The sequence below is a fragment of the Alosa alosa genome, chromosome 14, assembly GCF_017589495.1.
Source record: "Alosa alosa isolate M-15738 ecotype Scorff River chromosome 14, AALO_Geno_1.1, whole genome shotgun sequence".
NCBI classification, from domain to species: Eukaryota; Metazoa; Chordata; class Actinopteri; order Clupeiformes; family Clupeidae; genus Alosa; species Alosa alosa.
This window is the reverse complement of record NC_063202.1, coordinates 4,937,580-4,965,575: the sequence shown is the minus strand read 5'-3', so window position 1 is coordinate 4,965,575 and position 27,996 is coordinate 4,937,580. Positions and strand designations below refer to the sequence as shown.

General features: G+C 44.0%; 1 protein-coding gene across 1 annotated transcript; it reads right to left on the bottom strand.

Annotated features, from left to right (window-relative positions):
• Positions 1–30: 30 nt before the first annotated feature.
• Positions 31–27,228, bottom strand: LOC125307610 (helicase with zinc finger domain 2-like). Its single transcript, XM_048263664.1, has 13 exons — positions 26,887–27,228; positions 17,785–20,935; positions 17,568–17,659; positions 17,111–17,251; positions 16,143–16,316; positions 13,496–13,646; positions 7,584–7,700; positions 7,288–7,480; positions 4,671–4,883; positions 4,324–4,480; positions 3,752–3,925; positions 1,081–1,178; positions 31–172 (listed from the first exon to the last, which is right to left on the bottom strand). Exons 2-13 carry the CDS (start codon positions 20,922–20,924, stop codon positions 137–139), a joined length of 4,686 nt encoding a protein of 1,561 aa, XP_048119621.1. The 5' UTR covers positions 20,925–20,935; positions 26,887–27,228; the 3' UTR covers positions 31–136.
• Positions 27,229–27,996: the final 768 nt, after the last annotated feature.

The following is a 27,996-nucleotide window of genomic DNA, read 5'->3' as shown; positions in this document are numbered from 1 at the left end:
TGAAAGGCGATGAGACTATTTGAAACAACATTATGTTACATATTTATTTATTTGTTTGGAGTAAAGGTTATCATTTGAAAACAACACTGAATAATTCTATTTACACAAACTGAAAATGAATCAATCAATCAAGCAATCAATCCAATGCACTGGTCCCTTTGGTGCTCCTTATCTGTTGGAGTTGTAGGAATCTGGGGTATTTCTGTATGTATTCTGATGTGATCTGTGTTTACATGCCATTGGTTCACTCCCTAGTTCTAATTCTTAGGCGCCTGTGTGGCTGCACATAGGATTGACCATCAACAGGTCAGACTGTCATGTTCCTGGCCATAGTCATAGCATAAGCAGAATGAGATATCACCTTGTTATTCTGTTTCCAGGGCTAGTACTTTTCCTATTCTATGGCTGGTACCTTCTGGTACCTTCCACGTTGGCATGATTTACGTTGATATGATTTTAGTATAACAGGCTTTGTCTCAGGTTTGGACTTGGAGACGGATCGAGGAAGCGACAAAAAAACATTGTATTATTTGGTCTGAGCCACTTGGTTTCCCATTTAAAGAGGTAAGATATTTCATGAGCATCAGAGGTTTTATAAAAACATATTGAGGGACAGATATAAGAATGGAAGAATAATTAAGCTGTATTTTCTACATAAGGCAGGCTATAATATGTTCCTAAATAAATGAAGTTTTTGTCATACCATAATAGTTAAATGTAACAATTGAACAAACTCTTATCTTAAACACCGTAAACAATCATTGTAAAGGAACATCAATATGTATAAGCAGTGATTTATTTATTTTTTTATTATCAAAAGAGTGTAGGCTAGATGAACGCATGAAATTACATTGAGGAACAAGATCTGTACTGCATTTGTTCATGTTTAACTGTGACTTAACAGTAACAAGTAAAATGGAAGCCAAAATTCATCAAAATGAGAAGTAATGTTAAAATTCAAATCTAGGGTCAATACGTGCATTTTTGGAATGTTTGAAATTAGTGTATACCGTACATACACCTCACAGTCACTGAAGCACACTTTTATCTTTTGCTTTCAAGTCTTGGTCCTACTAGCACCTGTATGTCTTTTGCTGGATCCACCACACAGCCTTGCTTTTGGTAATGTGTCAGAAGGCAATCCCAGAGCTTATTGCAGCGTAGAAGGTGACTGTTACCTGTGGATTTGAACAGGGGGAAGTGACTTCACAGTATTCTAAGCTCAGAGAGGTGAATTGTTTTCTGTCTATGGCTAAGGCTTTTCTCCCTCCATAGCAAAGTTAGGTAAAAAAAAACTCACCTTACGTCAACTTACTTCAAAATTCTTCAACACCAATATTAGTATTAGTAGTATTACTCATATTAGTGTGACAGTTAGGTCACTACCTGTGTGACAGTTCATTTTAGAGATAATGTTCTGTAATTATTACCCTTATCTTCCAGTAGGTGGCAAAGGGTATTGCATTTATTGATAATATCTGACTTCAGAGCTGCCGAGCCACACGTATAGCCACAGTTTTACCACAACAGATTCACCACAGCAATTTTACCATTATTCTTCAACACACGCTATCCAGTAATTGGCTTATAAACACAGTGTTTCCCCTACAATGTATTCATCAGCGGCGCAGCGCCACTCCTGGAATTCAAGCGCCACTGCAAAAAAGTTGCCTAATTAAAAAAAATAAAAATAGACGCAAGTGAACTTCAGGAACAGCTGCCGTTCGTTCAGGTTTCATGTCAACAAATAATAGTAGGCTAACGTTGAAGGCGCAGTCAGGGATTCCACAGGAGATCACTTTTGTTTGTGTTTATGTTTAAGTTTATTAGCAGATGCAATTTTGTGCAAAAAAACGTAGCCTACATTATGTTAACCAAGGAACCAAATTAAACACGTCAGCGAGATAGCTCGCCCCTACCTTCAGTAGCCTATTCTCAGATAAATCCACGCATTGTTTCGTTTTTGTTTGTGATGCAGGCAATGGTTTTAAGCCCTGTATTGCTAACATGCCTAGCTCACATGTGCATGGGCTGTGAAACTAAGGTCTAGCTAGCCTATTGGTGGGTTTAATTGAATTTGAGTAATAGGATACGCAAGCATTTACATCTGAGAGTTTGTAATTCCCGTAGAGCTCACCAAAATTATAGATATGATACAAGACACTTATCTGCTATATTCCAAGATAGATTTTTATTTTACCAAATTACATGGGAAACCTAATTCATTTCATCCACATATTCTTATGCACCATGCACAACAACGCTAGCCTGGAAACCAGACTCTCTGACTTTGCAGTACTGTACTGTAGGGAAAATAAATCGACCGGAAGTACGTAGACAGGCCAAGGCCAGGCTACAACAACGCTACTAAGTTAGCTTAAAACCGTGAGAATCAAGCCAGCGTCACAGGCCGTCACGGCATTAAAGTGACAGGCACTCAATTCGATTTGCACAGCACCAATACAGTGTAATGGCATGAAAGAGAAGTCTATATAGTTTATACAGTGCTGTGCAAAAGTTAAGACACCCATGCTGAAATTGACAAAAGGGAGGAATAAAAAACATATTTTGCCTTTTGTCTTAATGCCTTAATTAAAAAAAAAAATAGGACATCAATTATTTTTTAATGCATCATGTATTGTAAATAAATACATTATATATAAATGTCTTAACTTATGCACAGCACTGTATATTCTAAATAGTAATAGTTTGTACAGTGGCCTACAGTGTACAGTTGTACAGTGGCTAATACTAATAATGTAAATGAATAAATGAATAATGTAAATGTCCATTTCTTTCACAAAATCCACCAGAAGTCACCATTTAAGGAGTCATTTTTTCAAATGTTTGGGGGTGCTTCCTACTATCAACAGCACCGCTGCTGGAAAAAATTCTAGGGGAAACACTGTAAACGTAATGATTGTTCAGCCAAAAAATGATCAGATTACCTTAGTGATTGTCACTAGTGAATTCAACTTTTAATGTTTTTTCTTAGTTTTAATGGTTAATCTTACTTTGGCTCATAAATAGACTAGGACCTACCTACCACCAGGAATACGGATTGGTAGACATTGTGATTCTGTTTCAGCCTTTTTCTATTTAGCTACCTCATATTTTGCTTTGAAAAAAATAAATTGCTAGGTGTAGCCTAGGTCTATAATTACATCACATTTTCTTCACTAACAAGTGGATGTTTAGATGTTTATGTACAAATAAATAATAGTAGACAGAATAGACAACTTTATGCAAGGACTACTACAGTACATGACACCTATGTTAGCAAAAACAACAAAAACGTGGGTTCACATGCTGTCCAACTGCGCATACGTTGGACTGTAAATCTGCTGTATTATCTGTAGTATCGGCGGATCAGCAGTCAGACCTTTGATCTGCATTCTTGATCTATCTGTATGTATGTGTTAATGTCCCACACAGGAATTAAACATTTGTAGTCTGATTTACGGTAAAGTTTTAGAGAAGATGGAGGATCACCAAATCTTGGTCGCCCTAAATGATAAGCCGGATCAGGATCTGGATGCTGTAATTTGGTTTCACTTTTTATAACATTGCGAGATATGGGGTGAGGGTCTGAAATCGCCTGACTGCTCTATTTATCAAAATTATCCATAGGCTCTGGTAGCCTACTTTATGTGTTGTCCCAAAGACACAAAAGTGGAGATTATTGAATTGCTGACACATGCAACTTCAAACATACTTTTTTGAGTCATGTCAGGTGAGGGAATGTGTTTACCTAGAATGCATAGGCCGTCCTGGGCCCGCGTGATGGCCACGTTCACCTGGTTGGGGTCTGTGATGAAGCCCATGTGCTTCCCCTCCCAGGATTTACTGTGTATGGGACGAGTCTTCAGAACTGAAGGCTCACAGGAGCGCACAGTAGAGAGGATGACATACGGCCACTCGCTCCCTACACACACACACACACACACAGTGAGAGAGAGCAGGTATATTTTAAGTTTAAGTTTATATATACTTATTTGATCCTGTGAGGGAAATTTGGTCTCTGCATTTATCCCAATCCGTGAATTAGTGAAACACACTCGGCACACAGTGAGGTGAAGCACACACTAATCCCGGCGCAGTGAGCTGCCTGCAACAACAGCGGCGCTCGGGGAGCAGTGAGGTGTTAGGTGCCTTGCTCAAGGGCACTTCAGCCGTTCCTACTGGTCAGGGTTCGAGCCGACAACCCTCCGGTTACAAGTCTGAAGCGCTAACCAGTAGGCCACGGCTGCCCCTCTCATATTACAGTGAGGTTCTATTTTACATATAAAATTTGTGATTGTGAAAGACAAATTTTGACCTCACCTTGGCTCTTCATGATGGTACATACAGTCACATTTTCAATGAGAGAACTTTTCAGATGTGTAGTGATTTCAGACACCTGTGCATTGTATGGTGTTAGAATAGCAATACTGTCTGGTGAAATCTTTGAGTTTTTTATCAGGAGTCCAGCAATCCGGACCTATCAGTCAGGAAAAACAAAGGAAATTGTGAGAGACATATTTCATATTTAAATAGGATCACACACAGCTTCACAGAGGTACTATCTACGTACTATACCAGCCACTGTGCTGTCAAAAGTTATTGTATATTTCATGTTTTATACTAAAGGTTTGGTTTTACATACAGCTCTTTCCTGTTTGGCACCTTACCGCTTGTGCAGCTTCCTCTGGGTTAGCTTTTGAGTTTTCATTCCCAGTGGTTGTCGAGACAACCAGACTATCCTCTGTTGCATCAACATGGCCAAACAGGATGGGAGTTGCTTTCTTCTCTTTGGTCATCAGGTAGCAGACTTGTCTTTTTGCTGCAGTCTTCAAACGACCCTCATAAAACATAGCTGACGGAAATGTACAGATGCCCTCGTGCTGATAAAGAAGTACAAAATAACACAGTTCAAATCAGTTATATACCTAGATGATGTACAGTATTTGTAGTAATTTTGTTGTGATCATTTTTGAGAGCAGATGTACTAAAGTGGTAGCCTAGAAATCTAGATGCGCCCCTAGTGGCAGCAAATCAGGGCTAGTCTAGCAACTCTCCTTGGAGTGCCTTGGTGAAGAAAAGTTTTTTTCTTTTCAACTAATTTTGGACTAGCAACTCTCCGTTGGCTTGTGAGCTCCAGAAATCGAAACTTAATCAGGTCATTGAAATCGTGTATAGAGTCGTTTGGTGGGCTTAACATAATGATTGATGGAAGAGTTGCAACGGTTTGGCTTGAATTCCCTGCTACTTGAAAACAAATATCCTATTGCGTCCTATTGCATGCAGAGGGAATTTGAAAGACAACTGATTATCCCGCCCCGCGGACTGAGCACTGCGAACGGTGAGTGCCCAGACCCTACATTTTACTTTACATTACATTACATTACATTACATTACATTTGGCTGACGCTTTTTAACCAAAGCGACTAACAACATGGTAAACAGTAAGTTTTTAGAACAATTCTCACAATTTTAGGACAAAAAAAAAAAAAAAACATTAGAGTACAGTAAGAATAAGTGCGTCGGTGAGTGCTGTTTTTAACAGTTACTTGTCAGTTTAAAACGGCTGGTGAGTGCTAGGATCAGTAAGACTTGTTGTAAGTGTTGCTATGAGAGTAGGTGTTCTCTAAAGAGCTGGGTCTTCAGGAGTTTTTGAAAGTGGAAAAGGATGTCCCTGCCCTTGTAGGAACTGGCAGTGTGTTCCACCAACGAGGAACAACAGATGAGAAAAAGTTTGGATTGGCTTGAGCGCATCGGGTGGTAGAGCTAGGTCGTTCGTCAGAGGAGGCGCAGCGGTCTGGAGGTAGTGTAAGTCTGTATGAGGGCATTCAAGTAGGTGGGAGCAGAACCGAGACTACTTTGTAGGCAAGCGTTAGAGACTTGAATTTGATGCGGGCCGCCATAGGTAGCCAGTGTAGCTGGATGAGCAGCGGGTAACATGTGCCCTTTTGGGTTGGTTGTAGACCAGGCGCCCGCCCTGGGCGTTCTGGATCATCTGAAGTGGTTTCACTCGCGCAGGCTGGGAGACCTGTCAGGAGGGCATTGCAGTAGTCGAAGTCGCGGAGATGACTATTGCCTGAACCAGAAGTTGGGTAGCATCTTGAGTCAAGTAAGTCCTGATTTTCCGTTATGTTGTAGAGTGCAAAACGGCATGCCCGGGCGACTGAGGCAACATGATCCGAGAAGTTTAGTTGGTTGTCAAGAACAACTCCTAGATTTCTTGCAGTCCTGGTCGGGTGAAACAGACAGGGAGTCAAATTTGATGTTGATGTCGTGGTGTATGGTAGGTTTAGCTGGGATGACCAGCAGTTCAGTCTTTGAGAGGTTCAGCTGGAGGTGGTGTGCCTTCATCCATGTAGCTATGTCTGAAAGGCAATCCGAGATCCGTGCTGAAACCAGGGGTCGTCAGGTGGAAAGGACAGATAGAGCTGTGTGTCGCCTGCATAGCAGTGGTATGAGAAGCCCGTGCGAACGGATAATCTGTCCCAAGGAGGTGGTGTAGATAGCAAAGAGGAGGGGGGCCCAGCACTGAGCCCTGGGGACCCCTGTGGTTAGATGGTGAGGTGCGGATAGCTGACCAAGCCATGATACGTTAAACGAAGCGCCCTGTGAGGTAGGATTCAAACCAGGAGAGAGCACAACCGAGATTCCCATGTCAGCGAAGTATAGAGAGAAGGATACGGTGATTAACCGTCAAAGGCAGCCGATAAGTCAAGCAGAATGAGTACTGATGACCGAAGCGGTCGCCCTGGCTTCTTTAAGGCTTCTGTTACAGACAGCAGAGCCGTTTCGGTAGAGTGGCCGCTTTTGAACCCAGACTGATTTGGATCCAGAAGGTTGTTCTGTGAAAGGAAGTCAGAGACCTGTTTGGAGACTGCTCGTTCAATGCCTTTGGATAGGAAAGGTCTTTTTTTAATGTGGTTTTTAATGTGGGTCTGGCTCGCCAGGCTACTAAAGTGGTATATTTGTGTGTGTGTATGTGTGTGTGTGTGGTGTCATACCATTCTGTACTGTGTGTCCAGCATCAGTGCTTTATCCATGTACCGCTCAAACAAGGACCGCTTCTTACCCATCTCCTTCACTGCTGGACATTCAACAATAGGCCGTAGTTGCTTATGATCACCCAGCAGAACAATCTAGCAAAGACCTTTCATTAGCATTCTTTTGGTATACCAAGGAAAATTCACATGGTTCATTTCAGCTTTGAAAATGTGAAAATTTATGTGCATCTTCTGTTGAAGTACAGTATCTGTGGAATTTCCCTTTGGAGTTGAATTATAGACAGACCTGTTTGGGATTATGAGAAACCAGTGGAATGAAGGCCTCCGGCTCTGTTGCCATGGCACACTCGTCAATGAGAATCTGTCGGAAATCCATGACCTTAATGAAGTTTGGGTTTAAGGCAGCTGCACATGTGCATAAGATGACATCCTGGTTACGCAACTCATGCAGCTTAGCCTCTCTCAGGACGTCTTTATATCTGCTTGTGAACAAATACAATTTCAGGTAAACAAATCCAAATGATTATATGACTGGTGCTCTCTCTTATAATTAGCTCTCTCATTGTCTGAAGTCAACCTTACCCCTGAATTTCATCTTCGGTGAACGATCCATCTTTAATGCTCTCCTCAAATCTGTTGATCTTTTCTGAAAATGGATTTGATTTGGAGTTTCTTATCTCATACATCAGAGAGATTGACCTGCAAATGATTCAAGGCTTCAGTGAATACATTTTCATTTAAACTGATTGAATTAAATTTAAAAACACTGCATGGGTGCTCAGGTTTCTGGTTGCTGTGTTTATTGTCCTGGTGAGCTCACTTGTCACCCTTCTCATGAGTAAATGTGAAAACGTAAGTTACGCATGTAACTATGGATCTGTGAGACCAAGGGATGACCGTCACTACAGTCTAAAAAAGGAATGATCACTTTCGTTCTGCCCATCACCGAGACCATATGTCAATAAAGTCATGCCCATGACCTCCGGAAGCAGAACGACTCGAGCTTGTAAATAGCGGAGATTGCTCCCCGTTCAGTCTCCTACCTTGAGCTCTCAGGATGGTCCGAGCGACAAGGATAGTGACGTCATCCTCGGTCTCACAGATCCATAGTTACATGCGAACTTTACGATCTGTTTCGACCTCACTCTGACCGCCACCACGGTCTAAAAAGGGATGACGATACCAAAAAAAGTCGCGAGGAGCTCTAAGCTAACCATTAAAACCTCGCCGGGCTACGCCAACCGGAGCTGGGCGAAAGTGGACGCCCACCCTATAAAACCTGGTAAAGTGCAAGGCGCCGCCCATGAAGCCGCTGCACAGATATCGCTTGCTGGTACCCCCTTAAGGGCAGCCCAAGACGTAGCCATACTCCTGGTGGAGTGAGCCCTTGTACCCGAAGGGACTGGCATTCCCCAAGCCCGGTAGGCATGGGAAATAACCTCAACCAGCCAATGTGACAGCCGCTGTTTGGAAAGCGGTAGCCCCTGCTTCGACGCTCCATAACAGACAAAAAGTTGAGTGTGTTCCCTCCTCAACCACTGCGTACGGCCCAGATAAGCTCTGAAAGCCCTGACTGGGCACAGAGTGAGCAACATGTCGCGCTCTGCCTGTGAGGCAGCAGACTACTGGAATTACGTCAGCTCCAGAACCTGGTTGATAGACTGCTGATTTAGAACCTTAGGCAGGAAGGCTGGATTAGGCCAAAGTGACACACCAGTGCCCCCTGCCTGCCACCTCAGGCAGTCTTCGTTGACGGAGAGGGCGCACAGCTCCCTGACGCGCTTGGCCGAACAAAGCAAGTTTTAAGAAACAAAGATCGCAGATCTGCATCTAAAATGGGCTCATACAGTAAGTGACATCAAAACAGTGGGCAAATCCCAGTTTGGTGCCCGCAAAAGTGCGAACTGGACGCAACCGGCGAGCCCCTTTTGTAAACTGACCAATCAGTGGATGCCTACCCAAGGGTCTGTTATCCGCACCCTGGTGAAAGACTGAAATGGCCGAGGCATAAACCTTCACAGTACTGACCGCCTTGCCTTGATCCAAATAGGACTGCAAGAAGCGCAAAACTTGTGGCACAGGGCAAACCGCTGGCTCAAGACCCAAGCAGGCACACCAATCGAAAAAAGATCCTCCACCTGAGTGCATAGCAAGCTCTAGTAGAAGGAGCCCTGGCGTTGTTCAGAGTCTCCCGCACAGACTCCGCTAGCTGTTCAATGACGGACTCTGCAGGCTAAACCTACAGGCGAAGGGCACCTGATTCGATGCCAGATCTGCCCGCCTGCTTGGGACAGAAGATCCGCCTGGCAGGGTAACTGCCATGGCTGACCCTGCAGGAGCCGGAGAAGGTCGGGGAACCAAGGCCCCGCCGCCACCGCGGAGCAAACCAGCAGAACTGTGTGTCGGCCCTCCCTGATCCCTCCTCCGCAGGACCTGAGGTACAAGAGGGGATGGAGGAAAAGCCGCACAAGCCTGTTGGCCAGTCTTGTGACAGAGCATCCAGGTTCAAACTGCCTCCCCTGTCCCACGAGAGTACCACTCTGGGCAGTGAGTCGTTTCCGCCCACGACGCAAACAGGTCCACTTGGCGCAGTCCCATACTGAGCCCAGACCTGGCTGACCACCTCTGGTTCACCTCCATTCCCCGGGAGTGGCCCGGTCCTGGAGAGAATGTTGGCCGCCCTGATCTCCACGCTTGGAATGTGCACTGCCCTCACTGAGACAGACGCGGGCCATGCCCATGACAGCAACTCCTCCGCCACCTGGAGGCACCGGGCCGACCTCGCGGGCGCTTTGGTGATTGACATGATACACCACCGAGGTGCTGTCTGACCTCACCAGAACATGTTGGCTTCTGCAACCCTGGCAGGAACCTCTGCAGGGCGAGATGGATGGCCTTCAGCTCGAGGACGTTGATGTGCTCTAACGTCCAGGAGAGAGCCAAACACACCCCTCGCTGACAGCCCTTCCCAGACAGCTCCCCAGCCTGTCAGAGAAGCGTCTGTCGAGATGACTTGCCTCTTGTGAGGAAGGCCCCCAGTGGAACCCCTTGGAGTAAGAACCTCCTGTCCCTCCAAGGACGCAGGGCTCAGATGCAAGCAGGAGACACCCGCAACTTCACATGCCTGTCGCCCTCGGGTGGAACTGAAAGGCATTGAACTAACACTGCAGGGGCGTGCCTTCAGCAGGCCCAATGGCAGCACCAAGAGCTGCCGCTGCCATTAAGCCCAACAGCCTCTGGACTTTGTGGGCGGTGACCAGTCTGCCCAGCCGAAAGCCTGTCAGAGCCTCCTCGGTCAAGCTGTCTGCCCTCTGTGGAGTGAGAGACGCCGGCCATGCTGACCGAGTCGAGAGGAGGACACCAAGGAAATCCGCCTGCTGGCGGGGCTTCAAATTGCTTTTTTTCCAGTTGACCGTGAAACCCAGGGCCTGGATATGGGTCAGAACTGCTTCGGTGCCGTGCACCACCTGCACCTGAGATGGGGCACAAATTAGCCAGTCGTCAAATTAGCCAGACGTAAACCACTCCCCTTCCTGGATGGACCGAATCACTATTCCAGTGTGTGGACCATTCTGAATGACAGCACCTTGAGGTATTGGTTCAAGGGCCTGAGGTCAAGGACCGGCCGGTAACCTCCATCTTTTTTGGGCACAATAAAATATTTGGCATAAAACCCAGATGGCCCCTTTCAGAAGCAACTCCTGGACCTCCTTGACAAGCACAGAATTTAAAAGGGGGTCTTTCACAGACGTCATCTTGACCCCTGAAAATTTAGGGGGCCGCCATCGAAACTGTAGGCGGTAACCGTGAGTCACCTTAGCCACAACCCAAGAGTCTGGCACAATCTCTACCGAGGAGGTCCTGGACAGCTGGGAAGGGCAATCGACGGGCAGCCCCGGATCCCTAGGCAGAACCGCCACTGCGGCCTGCACCTCTGCCTGTGCCCCGTTGAGGTCTTCGCTGTCCTCTGGACCAGGGAGTTGGGGCTGGGCTCTGGTCTGGTGCACGAAAGCGCCGGTCCCGCAGGGCAGCATAGTTGATACTCACCTGTGGTGTTCGGGCGGGCTGCCACCGCCCATACTTACCTGATGCTGCCCTGTGGGGAACCGGAGCCCGCCTGTGGCACACACGCTGACCAGTTTCTCTAGAAGCGCCCAGCCTGTTCCACTCTCTGTCCAGCACCCCTGGGAGTCTGGATGGAACACATGCCCAGGCACCACGGGAGACCTAACAGGTCTGTCCTGATGGCATCAGGGGAGAGAGGTTTGGGCAAGCCACACCTGTCCACGCACAGCACCCGCAGAGGCCATAGCACTCCCCACATCACGCCAGCTGGGAGTGGGCTGACAGTGCGGCATCCACCAGGGCCCTTGCATCATGGTCCTCTGGGCTCATCGTTTTCGCAGAGCCGCCAGAGAGGGAAGCCAGGGCGCTGCCCATACCGGCTGCCCGCTGATGCTGCCAAAGCAGTGAGTGATGAGACGGTCCGCCTTGGCACACTCCTTTACGCGGGCAGTGTGGATTGGGAGATGCATTGGCAGGCCCCAGGGAAGTCCAGGCGGCGCATGGACTGCTCGACCGGGTGGCATATCCCCCAGCCCTGAGTCGGCCGGATAGGTAGCCTTTGCCAGCTGACGACAACCTGGATTGAATTGGGGGGCTGTAGCGACTTACCCCATGCCGTCCGCAGCACCTTCGTCTAATCCTCTGCCACGGGTATACAGGGTGGTGGGCTATTGTGCGAGACGCCTTCCCAGACGCCCCCAAGGGAAGCCATGTCCGGCATAGGGGCCTGAAGACCCAGGATCTTAGAGGCACTCAACACCCATGACATCAAGGAGCCGACAGGGACCTCCCCGCACCGCGGATTCATCCGCTGGCTCCACCATGTCTGAATGTAGCTCCTCCAGGAGGCCGCCCCGCCACGCCATCAATCGTAGAGTTTAGGGGCATGGAGTGACAGCACATCCACATCACCCAGATCAACATCCGCACCATGGCTCTCAGGCCTGGATGAGGAGAGACCGTCCTGGCCAGGGGGCAGAGAAGAGGATAACGTGCCCTGGAGACCCTTCAGCCAGTCCATCCTCCTAGCCAGAGCCTGGAGAGCTGAGAGAATCTGAAGCGACTCCATGCCACCACCTCGTCACGCAGCTGAGCGGGCGCTTAGCAGGTCCAGGGACCTCCACCTGACCATGCCTGAAGGGGACTCATGTTGCTGGTCCCATTTACGCCAGGGCATGCTTACGGCCATGCCTATGAGAGTGGGACGGTTGGTCGGGTGAGCCGCCTGTCCCGCCTGCCCTCAATGACGGTCCACATGCCTGGTCAGCCCGGGCGGAGCCGCTCCTCCCTAAGAAGGTCACAGGCTGCGCTGCAGGGCTGTCGACATCCACCAGGAGGTGGGCGGCCCCAAGGCAAGCGGGACACTCTCTATGCCCGCCATTGGGGGCCATCGTGGCCCTGCAGACTCTGCAGTAGTGTGCCGCCATAGCCTATCACAGAAAACACAATGCAATACAATGCAATACAATACACTTACCTTGGCCGTTCAACGCACTGGGTCTGCAAGCAGCAGCCCAGAAGAGAGAGATACACCAGTGGTGTAATACCAGTACACGGGTGTTCGAAGAAGCAGCGTATGGACACGCTTAGCAGGCTCACACTGGCCCAGCTAGCTGCGGACAGCGGCAACGGGTGTAAACAGATGTACAAAGAAGGCGGCCACCAGTAACGCGGAACGCACGCCGCCCGACGCATTACCAGTGGACAACTGGCAAAGAGACACACAGCAGTCCGCACCTCGTGCAAGACTGCACCTTTTCTAGTAGCCTAGCACACAACAACAAAACTATCAAGAAGCACACAGTAACAGTAGCGCCTAAGCAGGCCCACACAGGTTCCGGCTGCCAGAGCAGTAAACAGAAATAATAACGGTGGCCCACGCTGGTGCGAGAAACGCACCCAGCAGGCTCACACCAAGCCCCACTAGCCGCGAACAGCCAGATAAGGTACACAGTAGTTAACAAAAAACAACCCCGAAACCTGGCACACACAAAAGGGAAAATAACACTGAAACGGTGGCCCGCAGCAGTGCGCGAACACAGGCAGCAGGCTCACACTAGCCCCTCCGCCGTGCGGTATGGGGTGAACTCAGGAAAGGTGTCAACAAGTTAAACAAAGTTAAACGAAGTTTCCCGAAAAAACACAGGTTACTGTGCAGACTAACGAACACAGTCAAAAAGCAAGAAAGCAGGTCACATCTCACAGGTCTCAGATGAGGCGATCAAGGTGAGAGACTGAACCGGGAGCAATCTCCGCTATTTACAAGCTCGAGTCGTTCTGCTTCCGGAGGTCATGGGCATGACTTTGTTGACATATGGTCTCGGTGATCGGCAGAACGAAGGTGATCATTCCTTTTTTAGACCGTAGTGACGGTCAGAGTGAGGTTGAAACAGATCCTTATTTCCAGATAGCAAATCAAATGTTCAAACCTGAGTTCCCCTTTGGGCTTCTCTTCCCGATGTGATTTCTTGCACAGCTTCAGTTCACTGCCAGGGTACGGAAACTCCAGCATCTCCATCTGCTCACTGTGTACCCGCATAGGTTTCAGAACCCCCTTTTTGTGTAGCTTCAGAAGCTGCTCTGCAGAGGCATATTAAAGCACATGAATTATGGCACTCTATGACAACTTCCAAACTTTTACACACAATATGGGTAGAGAGCAGAATGGGTAGAGAGCAGAATTAAGCAGCTTAAGTCTATAATAAAACACAAATTTAGTATGTGTCATCAGTTGAAACCTTGATAGTGTATCTGAATCAAATAGACTAATCCTCAAATAGACTTACACTAACCCAAAATATTGGTTCCCATAAAAAGTGATGTTGAGTTTCTATTTGTCCCATTTGAGGGGTAAGCTGAGACATCTGAAAGTTATTAGTTATTATTAATGCTGGGCGGTATACCGGTTCACACCGTATACCGGTGTATATTTTCGTTGATATGAATTTTTAATATACCGCCATACCGGTGTATTTGATTACACAACGTTTGGAACGCTGCGCCACGCGACAGTGTTTCAGACGGGACTTTTTTCACACGCACGCATGGTGCCACTGTGAGGCATAGTGAGGGTAAACACTAAACACCTGAAGTTTTTCCCCTGAAGTATGACCCTTAAGGCTTAATTTCTCCTTAGATAAGGGGTTTATTTAAGGGTGTTGCACAGAATACCTTAAATTGTTTCTTTAGTTTAGGAAAAACGTTAAGGGATACTGCATTGAAAGGGATTTACCTTCACGAAAATTCTATTGAGATTGTTCAACAGCTGTAACTAGCTGGCTAGTAGGTGATGTCGTTAGTTAGCAACCCACCGAACACAGTGAAGTTTAATGAGAGTATCATTCATCTCACTTTAAGAATATTCGCTGATGTTTGTGGAATTTGCACAGTAAAAGTTAGGTATTTTGACTGCAATTGTCTTTGCATTCTGATTAGATTCTTCATTAGAATCATGAGTGGCTCTTTGTAAACAGCATCATTTTCTGGGGCCATGCAAAACTGCATTACCACTAGTGTGGAGTTATTCTACATCATAACAGTAAAATAGACCATCCTTAGTCAATGTACTGCAGCAATTCCTCTCTCCCCTGTAGAAAATGCTGTGAACATCTGATTATGCATGGGGAAAAAATACCGTCATATACCGTGAAACCGTAAGAATTTAGAAAAATACTGTGATATACATTTTTGGTCATACCGCCCAGCACTAGTTATTATAGTTATCATAGTTGTAACGCCCTTTACCTGTAGTTTCACATAAGGTAAGGCCTGAGTTCTGTTAAGGTGGATCTCTCCTTACTTTTTTGTGTCAATACTTTTAACGCTTAGTTAAATCACTTCTGTAAAATATCTTTAGATACACAGCGGAGTTAGAAGATTTAGTTTATGAATAACACAATATGATTAAGCAAGGTTAGGTTTAGAAGTACTACAGTATGATTAAATAAGTATACGTTTAGAAATATTAAAGTATGAATTGATAGGCTAAGTTTAGGTTTAGAAGTACTGCAGTATGATTAAATAGATTTATGTTTAGAAATGGTGAAGTATGAATAAATAGAGTTTAATAATAATAATAAAATAAAGTTTAGGTTTAGAAACACTACAGAATGAGTAATAATATATGTCAATTCAATGCTAAACCCCTTAGCCTGGCTTAAGGCCAGTCAACGGCAACCAATTTGAACATCACATAAGACAACCACAATGTGGGCCCACACATACACTCTCTCTTTCACACACACACACAATACCGCACGGTATCGAGGAGTTATCGTTGCAGGCCTGTGCCGTTGCTTGTGCTCGGTGAGGCTACAAACAGACTAGCCGTTTCACTCAGCTGAGCCTGAAAACAAAAAGGGTTACGATACCTCCAACAACGTTAGCTCGCGCGGGCAATGAGGCTCCACAGACCAGAGGCAGTGACAGTTCAGCAGCGGGGGGAAAACATCCAACCAAGAGGGAGTGAGAGCGAGACGTCCGGCGTTGCCAGAGGAGGTATAAGGCACACGGTAGCCTAAACCGCTATCTGTTTTTCCTTCACCGTCGCCGGTTTAACAGCAGACACTTAACCGAACTCGCTAACTGGCTAGCTTACTTAGCTTGCTAGCAACGCCCACTTATCTTACACTATAGCCCTTAACTGCGAGACTATAGCCACTATTACAAAACTTATGAGACTCATTTTGTCTGTACACTATTACAAAAAAACAAAAACAAACAAACTCAGGTTACTCCCACACAGTTCAAAAACCCGGGAATAATTGGCTGTAATTAGAGTGCCTACAAATAAACTCTTGAAAGTTCTCAACAACTATTTAAATATTGAATGTAGTTTTACATATTTAAGATATTTATTAACTTATCTATTTAACTTCATATCCTAATATTTATTTTCCCTGTGGGTTACATAGTTATTAGATATTAATAAAATATCAGAAATATAAGTCCCAACAGTCAAACAGGGCCCTGACACAAAGTGGCGGGGTCTTACATTGTCAAATATACAGTTGAACATCTATATTAAAAAATAAATAAGATAATTATAAATAATTAAATTTAAAGGACACAACCTACCAGCTACAATGTCCACCGACTTGTTGGAGGGCCCACAGTATAGGATAGCTCTCTTCTTCGGTGGACTATCAGTGTTTGAGTCTGTCTCAGAATTTGATGTAAACATGTCATCTTGTTGGTTCCTCTGGAAAAATTGATGAACAATGTGGACTCCAACCACTGTTTTTCCAGTCCCTGTGGATTTCAACCAAGTATAAACACAGATATACTTGTGGTTGGTTGAAGTTGGAAAGTACATCCCTTTCATAACAGAAATAGATCAACTATAGTATTTACCAATGTAGATCGACCGTTTATTTTGCTAATATAATTTTGCAATGGGTCTGCCAGGGAACTACAGTGGCAAGAAAAAGTATGTGAACCCATTCAAATGTTGACTAAAAAGAGATATTTTGGAAATGTCCAGTTATTTCATGGATTCAGGATACTATGCATCCTGATAAAGTTCCCTTGGCCTTTGGAATTAAAATAGCCCCTATGATCACATACCCTTCACCAGACCTACTGTAGAGACTGACTTGGTTTCATTTCAGTTAGCCTATTAGCTGGTTTGATTAGCATTGATTTGCATTTAATTCCAAAGGCCAAGGGAACTTTATCAGGATGCATAGTATCCTGGATCCATGAAATAACTGGTCTTTAAAAATAAAAATCTGTCTGCCTCTATGGGAATTTAACATAGGGGTATGTATAGTTATGAGCACCTGTATTTTAAAGAAAAATATTTATTTATGTATTTATTTATTTATAATGCATTATTCATTCACAAAGAAAATTGGTGTCCTTAAATGTTGTTTTTTTCCTCATTTTGTTAATTAAGGCACTAAGATCATTTTCCAAATTTTTAGTCAACTTTAGTATGGGTTCACATACTTTTTCTTGCTACTGTAGTTCCCTGGTTTAACTGGCAGGCAACCACATGTTGATATTTATGTGGGTGTACAGAGGATGCACCTGCATCTTTGTACCTGGAGGGCCTTGGATAAGTGTGAATGGTCTCTGCAGAGCCTCCTTTACTGCATTCATTTGACTGGGGTTCAGAGAGGGCAAGCCCAGTTTTTGACCTTCGGCAGCAAGTGCCATGCTACTTTTAGCTGCCACTTGTATGACTGCAGAAAACCACAACAAACACAAACTGAGATTTGACACCCATGATGGAACATTTGAGCATTGGCCATCTGACTGGCATTGAGCATCTCTTCCATTTAATTTCTATGTGGTTAGTTGCATTGACAATTTGAATTTAAATAGGACATAAGACATTGACACAAAAGACAAAAGATGCTGGACGGAGCGGCGTAGTCGCCAGCATACCCGCAACACCAAGACATAAACAAACAAATTTAACTTGACTTCAGTCTTTCATGGGGTAATTATATACACAAGCCTATTAGATTACCATACAATAACCCTCAATTTACTTACTGTTACTGGAGTGGATTAATGAATCACCAACAGCAATACTTTGTACCAGATGATTGGCACATTTCAAGTTGGCAATGGCATTTTCTTGAAGTCTGCAATCACATCACAGTAAAATTGCTGTAAAGCTCACACTCACCTATCAATGGTGATTTTGGAAATACAAAAATTTCACTATACTGTACATCAAAGGCAAAACCCACTTTATGGGATTACTTACACATAAGGGATTTTTTTGGGAATAACCTCCACTGTGAATTTTGTATTTTTGTGAAAGACCTGTGGTGGGGTATAATTCATAGAGTGATGATTGATGTAAAAATTTACTTGGACATGAGTTGGCTTTGGATCATCTTTCTCTTTCTTTTTCTTCTTTTTTGGTCTAGAGGCCACACCGTGAGCTACCCATGTGAAAGGCAGTGGATCTTGCAGAGAAAATTCCACAAATTGCTCACTCTTGCCCCCTTCACGATCTGCCTCTGCATCTTGGTTCCGGAGTCGGATGCACAGGAAACAGGCTGTAAGATCAAACTCTATGGCCCACAGTTTTTTCTGGGTCTCCGAGATACAAAAATACCCCTTCAAGTCATTCTGTTCCGCTGATGTCCATGTTAATTCCACACCCTCCAGTATGACACTGTTGTTCTCCTCTAAGGCATTGTGAGCAGTATCCATTTTGCAAAGAGGTGTCCATATCTTCTGGTACTCCTTGTAGTCTTCATATACTGACTTTGATGGATAAAGCGCCAATTTTGAGAAGCATGTGGTGGGTCTTTTTGAGTGCTCCAAACAGACCTCAAACTCTGGGCTGAGGTTTATCAGGTGTACTTCAGGAGTTCGACCTGGGCCCATTCCAATTTGTACTGGAAAGACCTTCCCCAACCTGAGTTCCAGAGAGAGCTTTTTGAAGTGGTGTTCATCTGTTTCAGCATTCATTCTCTCATTTTCACCAGCCTTTGAATCTGCCCTTATGGTGTCCAGACATTGTTCAGCTTCATCCCAATTCTGATTTTGCACAGCACTCATCATCTTTTGCCAGGTATCCACAGCAGTGCAAGTGGTGTATTTGCTGCCCAGTGTCTTGACTGGATTCTTTCCTGTATTTGTGAAGGAGTACACTCTTCTCTTCCAGTGTAGTGTCATGGTATTTTGCTCCTTGTTGTACTCTGGCTGATCCACTACTTTTAAATGTCTGTACAGGATGGACAGATCCCCTAATGTTGAAGTAAGAGGAAAAGAGAACCAGAAATTATGGCCACCTTTGTGCAGTGTATGGACAAAAGCCATATGTACAGCACACTGTTTGTTTAGTTGAGTTAGCATTTTCACATGTTGGGTGTAGTCTGAAGCCTGGTCAAAATCATGTAGAGCACAGAACTGGTCAATCTCAGCCTGTGTATAGCCCGTATCTCGAATCTCTCCACAAAGAACACAGTGCAAAAGCCTCTGCAGGATGATGTCAACATATCGCCTCATGGGGGCAGAGGCCCTGGTGTAGGAATCTAGTTGCAGGTCAAAGTGGCCCATTCTAGACTTCAGAGTGGAACAAGATCGCAGAATCTCAGCCTGGCTAAGCAGTTCTCTGAATTCTCTCTCCACAGAGATCAGAGTTGGGTGGATATGATCAGAGGCCATAAGTTTCAGTAGAGTGAATTGGTCTCTGTTCCTTATTGCTTCTTCCAGTTTCTTTACAACACCATTAAAGACCTCAAACTCCTGTGGAAGCAATGGTTGGTTGTTGGTGTCAAAGTTTGCAATGTTAGTATTATCCAATTCCTCTTGGTCACTTTCATAACTATGACTGTTCTCATCATTCTCTTCCTGGTGGTCACTCTCAACACTCTCCACCTCTTTACTTTCACCTTCTCCAGAGTCCTCCTCCTCATCGTCCCTGCTATCTTCTGATCCTTCCAGATTGCCTATATTCAACTCATGGTCCGACTCCTCTGTAACAATGAGTTGAGACAGGAAAGGAGAGAGGGGTATTAAAGTCTGATATTTCTTACTAAAGATGAGTAGAGGCTCAGGGTCAGGTGGACTGTGGCACCTCAGTGGGGTGAGGTCTCGAGTCAGTGGAGAAGAGGTGAGATAGTTAGCAACCTCGCTGTTGTACATGTTCATCAGTTCCTCCACCATACAGTGTGATCTGTCTCTGTCACATTGTACTCGACTCACTCCTCCAGCAAGCCTTGACACTCTGTGCATCTCAGAAAAGCGATAAGCTACAACCACACAGTGCTCAACAGATGAGAATTGAAGAGGCTCAGGTGCCCTGGAAAGGTGGTTCTGGATGTATTTTTCTGCATCTTGGTATGAAAGCTGATAACCTGATTGTATCCTAGACAGAGCAAAATCACTTGAGACTATTTCATGTGTTTGCTTACTTACAGACACCAGCAGGGAAATGGCATTCCGTTTCTTTCCCTGAAGCAAACTTAAGTGATTAAAGCTAAGATCTCTGTCAAACATGTGAGATGTTTTATCTTCTCCATAAAATGTCTCTCCTCGATCTCTTGCAAATTTATCAGCTTCACTGCCCTTTGGAACACAGCTGGCCACATCTGTTATGTGAACTGCAATCTGAAAGGTTTCTCCCAGGTCAGTCACACTAATGGCATCATCCAGGTCCTCAGCTCCAGGGGAGTCTATGGTGAAGGTAAGGCAATCACAGAAATCCTTCCTCTCAGTGGTGTCAGATTTGGTGTGCCTTGGTTTTAAGGATGGAGGCTTGCCTCCAAGGCCATACTCAATGTCCAGTGCATTATTCAGCTCCTCGCTCTCTGGTGGTAAGACTTTGGTAACTACTCCAAGTGGATAAAAACATTTACTTTTCCATTTCAGAACTTTCACAAGAAAGAGATCATTTGGATTTGTGTCAACAAGCTTCGTTTGAACCTGTCCTCTGTTCTTTACAGTGTTGGGTCTTTTTAACTGTGGTATATATATCCTCGTCATCATAGGTTTTCTGATTGGGGTCATCAAGCTTGGATCACCCTCGACCATCTTGCAGATGAAGAAGGGGAAAGACTTTCTCTCCATTACTCCTACCACCTTTCCAGTTCTTATATCTCCCTCTCTACTTAATATCTCCACACACACGGTTTCCCCAGAGAAGGATCTGCAGAGATCATCACGGCCATTGATTCTAATGGGCAGAGTTGGCTCATCAAAAGGAATGGCATGTCCTTTATCATGTCGTTCTATGACCAACTTACAGCGTTTGTAATCATGAGGTTTTGTTGTCAGGAGTTTTTGCATATCTCCTTGGCGGATATCCTCATCCTCATCAGACTCAAAATCAAGATCTGGACCTAAAACTCTAAAGGAAGCATCACAGGTGCTTGGTCCTAACCGCTCCATGTTCAGAGTTTCTGAAAGAATAGAAGCATAGGTACAATTACACACACACACACACACACACACACACACACACACACACACACACACACACACACACACTTATACATATTATAACAAGGATAAAGTCAGAGGCCTAGATGTACTGAGAATTACTGCCAAATTACTGCCTCTTTCTGACACTTTTTGCACCTTAGAACATGGCATCGTATGTACAAAACTGATCGCATGTGGATCAAATTGCATTTTGCGTGTCACTGGAGTTTAGAATGGCTATCTGTGCTTTTTTTACTGATGCATATGCATTTATGGTAGGGTATTTATGGGAGTATCACGCAAACACAGGGGAGGAGAAGTGTTAATAGAAGTGTCGGTATTAGCACTTTCTTTGTACAGCCCAGCCCAAGAAACTTTCTAATGAGAAGAAACAGCAAACAAAAAATCCTCCATAGAAAGGCATGAGTTTAGTTCGTAACGCTGATATGGCAGTTGTCTACACATATCCCGCCCCTTTACGCAGGGATGTAGTGGAGGCTAAACGCAAGTAAACATAATTTATCCACCTCTCAAAAAAGTTTTTTTTACCAATTGCAACTTTTGATTTTCAAAAATCTTATCCACATTCACAATATGTACACTCATCAACACTCTATAACAATACCAGTGTTATTAAATGGATCCTAAACACTGGACAATAACCTCCACCATCATCAAACATGTTCTGAATGCCTTTTATAAAAAAATCGGATACAGCATGACACTGTTCGAAATAGATGCCCGATAAGTGCCCAAAATGCGTTGCAATATGGCCGCCGAGAGACAGGACTTGCCTAAAAGAACTTTGATAAAGTGCCTTAAAGGAGATATAGATCTCTCTTTCTGGAGATCACCAAGTACTGTCGTTACGAAAAAAATCGGTGCTACTGAGTTCGAGTTACTGCAGCCAATAGCTAGAGCAACCAGGCAGCTACAGTGCTGCACTCTGGGAGCATTTTTAAAATTGTGCCCCCACCGTACTCAGAGACAGTACTTGGTGACCTCGGGAAACAGAGATCTGTGTGAAAATTTGTTAATTGTGATGCAATAGTTTTACAATGTGAAGGCAATAGAACTGACTGTATGCCTTTAAAGTAATGTAACGATTTGATAGCGACACACAGTTGTCCATTCAAAAGGTTTATTAGCTGAGAACGAGAGCACATAGACCAAGACCAAGACACATCAAGATACAGAACACAATACACACGGGGCAGGGCAAACAGACACACACACTACACATACAGGGGAGGACGCAGCCCCCCACACAAAAAGGATCACACACGAGGTTGAACTAAAAGGGAAACATGTTACAATAAAGACGCTAACATTACACTCAAAACTAAGGAGATATAAAGACATAAACCCCCCAAATGTTCGCTCTCATATCCCAGGATGCCCTGCGCGGGAGAACGCTAGCACTGTCTTTTGCGCCGACGTTACAGTAACATGCCACCGTTTTATGAAATTGGGTTATTCACCGACTCCCCTAGAGTTAGATAAGTGAGCAAAAATATGTTTGTCTCCGTACATGCATTGTCTTAGTCCGGCAGCGCCCAGTAGTGAATCTCTCGTTGCCAGATAGCATGTCGTGAGTAAAAGTGAACCAACAAAAAAAAAATCTCTAATTACTTCTTGTGGTCTCCGTATTAACAACGAATGGGTGCAGAAATTTCACGCAACACATGAGTACCTTGTCTCACTCGCCACAGTACGGACAATATCTGCGCTCTCGTTGTGAATACGGAGGCCAAGGCGTAATTTTTTTTGCTTACTTATCTAACTCTAGGAGAGACAGTGAAAAACCCAATGCCATAAACGGTGTCATGTTCCTTTAAAAATGTAAATTATATTTGAATGCAAAGATTTTCAGACATCTCCAGTGATTTCGTATTTGCACACATAAATGTAACTGATGTACACATGAAGTTCACAAAACTAAGATATTATATGAAGGTATATTTGCTCTCTAAAAGCATATCTAACCAAGAGGTAAACTGTACTAATTCAGCACTAAGGGGTACTAATTCAGCAAACTGAACTGTGCATGCAAAGTAAACAGATAGTACATTAACAAAAAACACCAGAGAACACACTGGATTTGAATTCTTGATCAGTCTAATCTGTCTGGAAAACTTTCCTGAAATGTTTGCCTATTTTATATCTCATAATTGTAGAGCTGTATCTATGTATGTTTAATTGTTCAGTCAGGACTTGGTCCAGATGGTTGATTGCTATTTGTAATGCATAATGTTTCATTTGGCAGTATGGCTCTGTTCTGGGAGCCCCCTGCAAGATAAACCCTCAATGGGGTACAGAACAGACCAAACATCAATGTCAATGCCAGCACCTCAATAAAATATATATGAATTAAACAAAAACACAATGTGCTCTTAACCAATGAATACAGCTACAGTCCAACCTTTCAATACACCAGCAGATTCAATCAACAATGGCACTCCACTCTCATTGATGACACGTTTTAGTTTGGGTTAATAACTGACCTTAAACCACACACCTACCTGTGTAAGACACTCCTAAGGGAGTGTCAAAAGACATCTGTGTGTGACATTTCATCGCATGACTGATTGTCAGAGTACAAAGTATGCCATCAATACACGTTGGTTTGTCATTTCAATTTGTAAGCCACACATTATGTTATGGCAGGCTACAGCAGCCTAAAAAGGGCGCCCTGAATGATGTCCACCAATGTAAGAGGGAGTAATCAGCTGGGTAGTCAGCTGAGCAGTTAGCCAAGTTGCTGGGCGTGACTCCGTGGCCTGCATGAACTAACGCTACAGTATGCTTCATTTTTGCCATATTGGTTCTCTAGTTTCATCTTATTATGACCGCCGCGCAGCGAAGCGGCGGTCATATAGGTTTAGTCAGATTTTTTTTTTTTTTTTTTTTTTTTTGCCCATGCCCAAATTTCCGTCAATGATTCCCGGGACACTGAAAGACCAGGGTACACGAAACTTGGTGGGCATGTAACCCCACATGGATAGCATGGAACCATCGTTTTTCGTTTTGATCTGTAGCCCCCCCGCTGGACTGGACCCCCCGAAAGGAGGGTAGGGCAGACACAGTTTTCTGTGAATATCTCGAAAACCGTAGGCTTTAGGAGGACCATTTTTTTTTTTGTATGTTGATCTCAAGGGGCCATGTCAACCCATTCCATAACCACTCATTTCATGTATGGCGCCACCTAGTTAAACACAAAAAGTAAAAATGAGGTGTTGTAATTGAAGGTATCTGTGACCTAACATAGTCAAAACTGCACGAAATTGGAAGTGTAGGATCATTATGACACCCTCTGTATGCACGCCAAGTTTTGTGGAATTCCGTTCATGGGGGGGCCACACAATAAATTAATTTATGTTACTATACACCAACTGGCCTGTAGGTGGCCGGAGACAGTTTTCTGTGAATATCTCGAGAACCGTAGGGCCTAGGAGGTCCACCTTTTTTATGTATGTTGGTCTTAAGGGAGCATGTCAACCCATCCCATTACCACTTATTTCATGAATAGCGCCACCTAGTTAAAAATTAAAAGCAAAAAAATTAGGTGTTTTCATCACAATATCTCTGGCTGACAAGGTCAAAACTGCACAAAATTAAAAGTGTAGGATCATTATGACACCCTCCGAATGCATGCCAAGATTTGTGTACTTTCGTTCATGGGGGCCTTACAATAAAATAATTTATGTGTACATTTAGTGACGCACACCAACAAGGATTCCGGGACACTGAAAGACCGGGGTACACAAAACTTGGTGGGCATGTACCCCCACATGGATAGCATGGAACCGTCATTCTTCGTTTTGATCTGTAGCCCCCGGCTGGACTGGACCCCCGAAAAGGAGGGTAGGGCAGACACAGTTCTCTGTGAATATCTTGAGAACTGTAGGGCCTAGGATGACCAATTTTTTCCATTATGTTTGCCTCCAGGGGTCATGTTAACCCATTCCATGTGCACACATGTGCATAAACAGATACACACGCACACACATACATTTACAGTAATCATCATTATGACACATACTCACACAGTAGACATATGCGCATGCATGCACATGCACAAACACACATACGCAGGCAAACACACAAGCACGCACATACACACACACACACACACACCCACACACACCCACACACATAAACATAAATTTGTACACGCACACATGCACACAATTCAAGAATTTTTCCCGTCATCTACTCCCTGAATTTTTGGTCATTGATACCCGGGACACCGAACCACCGGGGTACATGAAATTTGGAGGGTATGTAGCCCCACTAGACTTTAACGGAAAAATTTCATTTCGTCCCCGGGGACCTTATAATCCTACCTGTAGCTTAGGGAAGCTAACAGCTTTCTATTAGGATCTAGTTTGTTAGTTACCGTTTTGTCATAACTCCCTGATGCATTTTTGCATTTAGAATAGCCAGAGCGTGTATATCTCAATCGGAAAATTAAACAATATCGGGTGCCTATGGACTAGGCTGGGTGAACCCAGCCTGATCTGCCCGCTATTTATTTTTTGATTTCTTAAAAGATTGAGCTTGGGCTGATGAAAGCCAGACTAGCCATGGACCTCAGTTACACAATGCAAGGGAACATGAATCAGCCTATATTTGCACGAACAATAACGGACAAAAGCTCTTCAACTTTGGCCCGTTAAAATGTGTATGAACAGTCTAGCGACGCATTTCATCAAGGCCCATTTGGACATGTCAGTTATTTGCACCACTGGTTAGATGTAAAACAGCATTTCGTTTCAGACTAGGCTACTGTTACTTAATTTGTGCATTAACAATAACGTTTCAGACTACTGTTACTTAATTTGTGCATTGACAATAAAGTATTACATGAACTAAAGATGACTAAAATCTTATGTAGAAGAAGAAACATTCACAAAAATCCATCCATCCAAAATGACCTTTGTTTTTGATAGCTGTTGAAAACGGCATGGAGCTGACAGAGATGTTTTTGTTTATAAATACATAAAAAAAATAAAATAAATAAATAAATAACATGATGCTGTTACCTTTTGCTTTTCCCAAATACAATGTAGCCTACAGGTGTAAGTGACCTTTCATCAATCCAGTTGCAATGGATGAACTGTGATGAACTGCCCTACTTGTGATTGTTTAGAGATTTTAAAGGTTTTATAACAATGCTACATCTTCTTTGGCTATTCTACAATCTATTCACCTTTTCAGCACCAGTAGGCTACTTTCTGTGCAGCCGACACACACTCAGGCATGCCAAACAAGCATACGAGTTTCAACGAGTGGGGATGGAGTAAAATATGGAGACAAATTGAAGTGTGATTTATTTTGGCGGAACGGATGTACAGGACTGAGCGGCGGTCATATTTTGTACCGCTATGCGGTACATCTAGTTAATGTGTGATTTGTGCCGGTCGACGCCAACCTCAATCACAATCAGTGTTACCACACTCAGTTCTGCTCTGACTGTACAATGATATACAGTATACAATGTTGTTTAAGAAAATGTTATTAAACAGCATCAAGCTATTTTCCTACAGTGACACACAGAAACTATGAGCCCATGCAGGGTTGCTAAGCAACAGAAACAACAGGACTGACTGGTCCTTGTCAGTTCAGATGAAATGAAACAGAACCTCAGTTATTTACAAATCGATCTGTATGGTCGGATTAATTTTTCAATGCCTTAGTGAAACTTGATTCTTGTCAGTTTTATCTGTTCTTATAAACTGACCTAGAGACCTGTAGTGTTTGAATGATACCAGTAAAGTGACCATTTAGGAATATATGATGATACTACAAGATCACATTAGAGGTCATATTTACTACAATGTCAACAGGACAAGAGGACATGTACAGTACTGGTAAAGTAGTGTGGATGGTAAGAATGTCAGAAAATACATGCCGTGGAGTCACATACCTTTCAAGCGATGACCGGCAAACAGTGGGAGATGAATGAACAAACACAAATGAAGGTTGGAATAATCAGCCTTTTCATTGGAGTATTCATTGCTCACATGTTCCAGTGCATGGAAACGCTGACAGACTAATCTCTGTAGAGCATCTCTCAGGAGAAAGAATCTGCTCTTAACCAATGAACACGGCTACAGTCCAGCCTTTAAATACACCTGGTTAGCAGTTTCAATCAACAATGGCACTCCACCTTCACTGATGACATATTTTATTTTGGGTTAATAACTGACCTTAAACCACACACCTATGCACCTATGAAAGACACTCCTACTGTAAGGGAGTGACAAAAGACATATCTGTGTGTGACATCATTACGTCACATGACTGATTGTCAGAGTACAAAGTATGCCATCAATACACGTTGGTTTGTCATTTTAATTTGTAAGTCACATATTATGTTATTGTTCAAGGTGCTGGTACTTTTATTTGTCCCATCAATTTGCCTTATAGGCCCACTGAAAATTTCTAAAGTTTCATAAAGAAAAATAGTGTCACAGGTCATTATAACAGAATGGATATTACAGTAGGCTAGGATCAAAGTTGTTTTTATGACCCATGTATCCATTAAACCCTACCTTTGATCACATGTGAACTGACAGAGCACGTGTCCAGTGTGATCTGTTTCTTAGGAAATGAAACTCTTAATTTGATTAATAAACTCCAGTGTATTGTAATTTAGAAGGTTAAACACGTGTTTCATGCTATGTATTTCAGCTAGTTAGTATTGGTGTACTCATCATGATTTCTTTGGTATGCTGCACACCCACTCTATATTCTTCTCTGGGAGGTGGCAGAAGCAACTTCATCCCAAATGCAGATAATCATCACACACACACACTACATACCTTCAGGGTGACGACTGAGTCATTCCATTCTCTCTTTCAGTATAGGGACACATCCTTATCTGGATATGTGAAGACTTCCTCAATCCAACAGATGCAAATATATGTGCAAACCACATAAGCACACTTAGTCCTAAGCAGAGTTTTAATGCCAAAACAAGGAAGTTGTTGATGCTTTGAAATTATTATATTGTACTCCACTGTGCATTATGAGG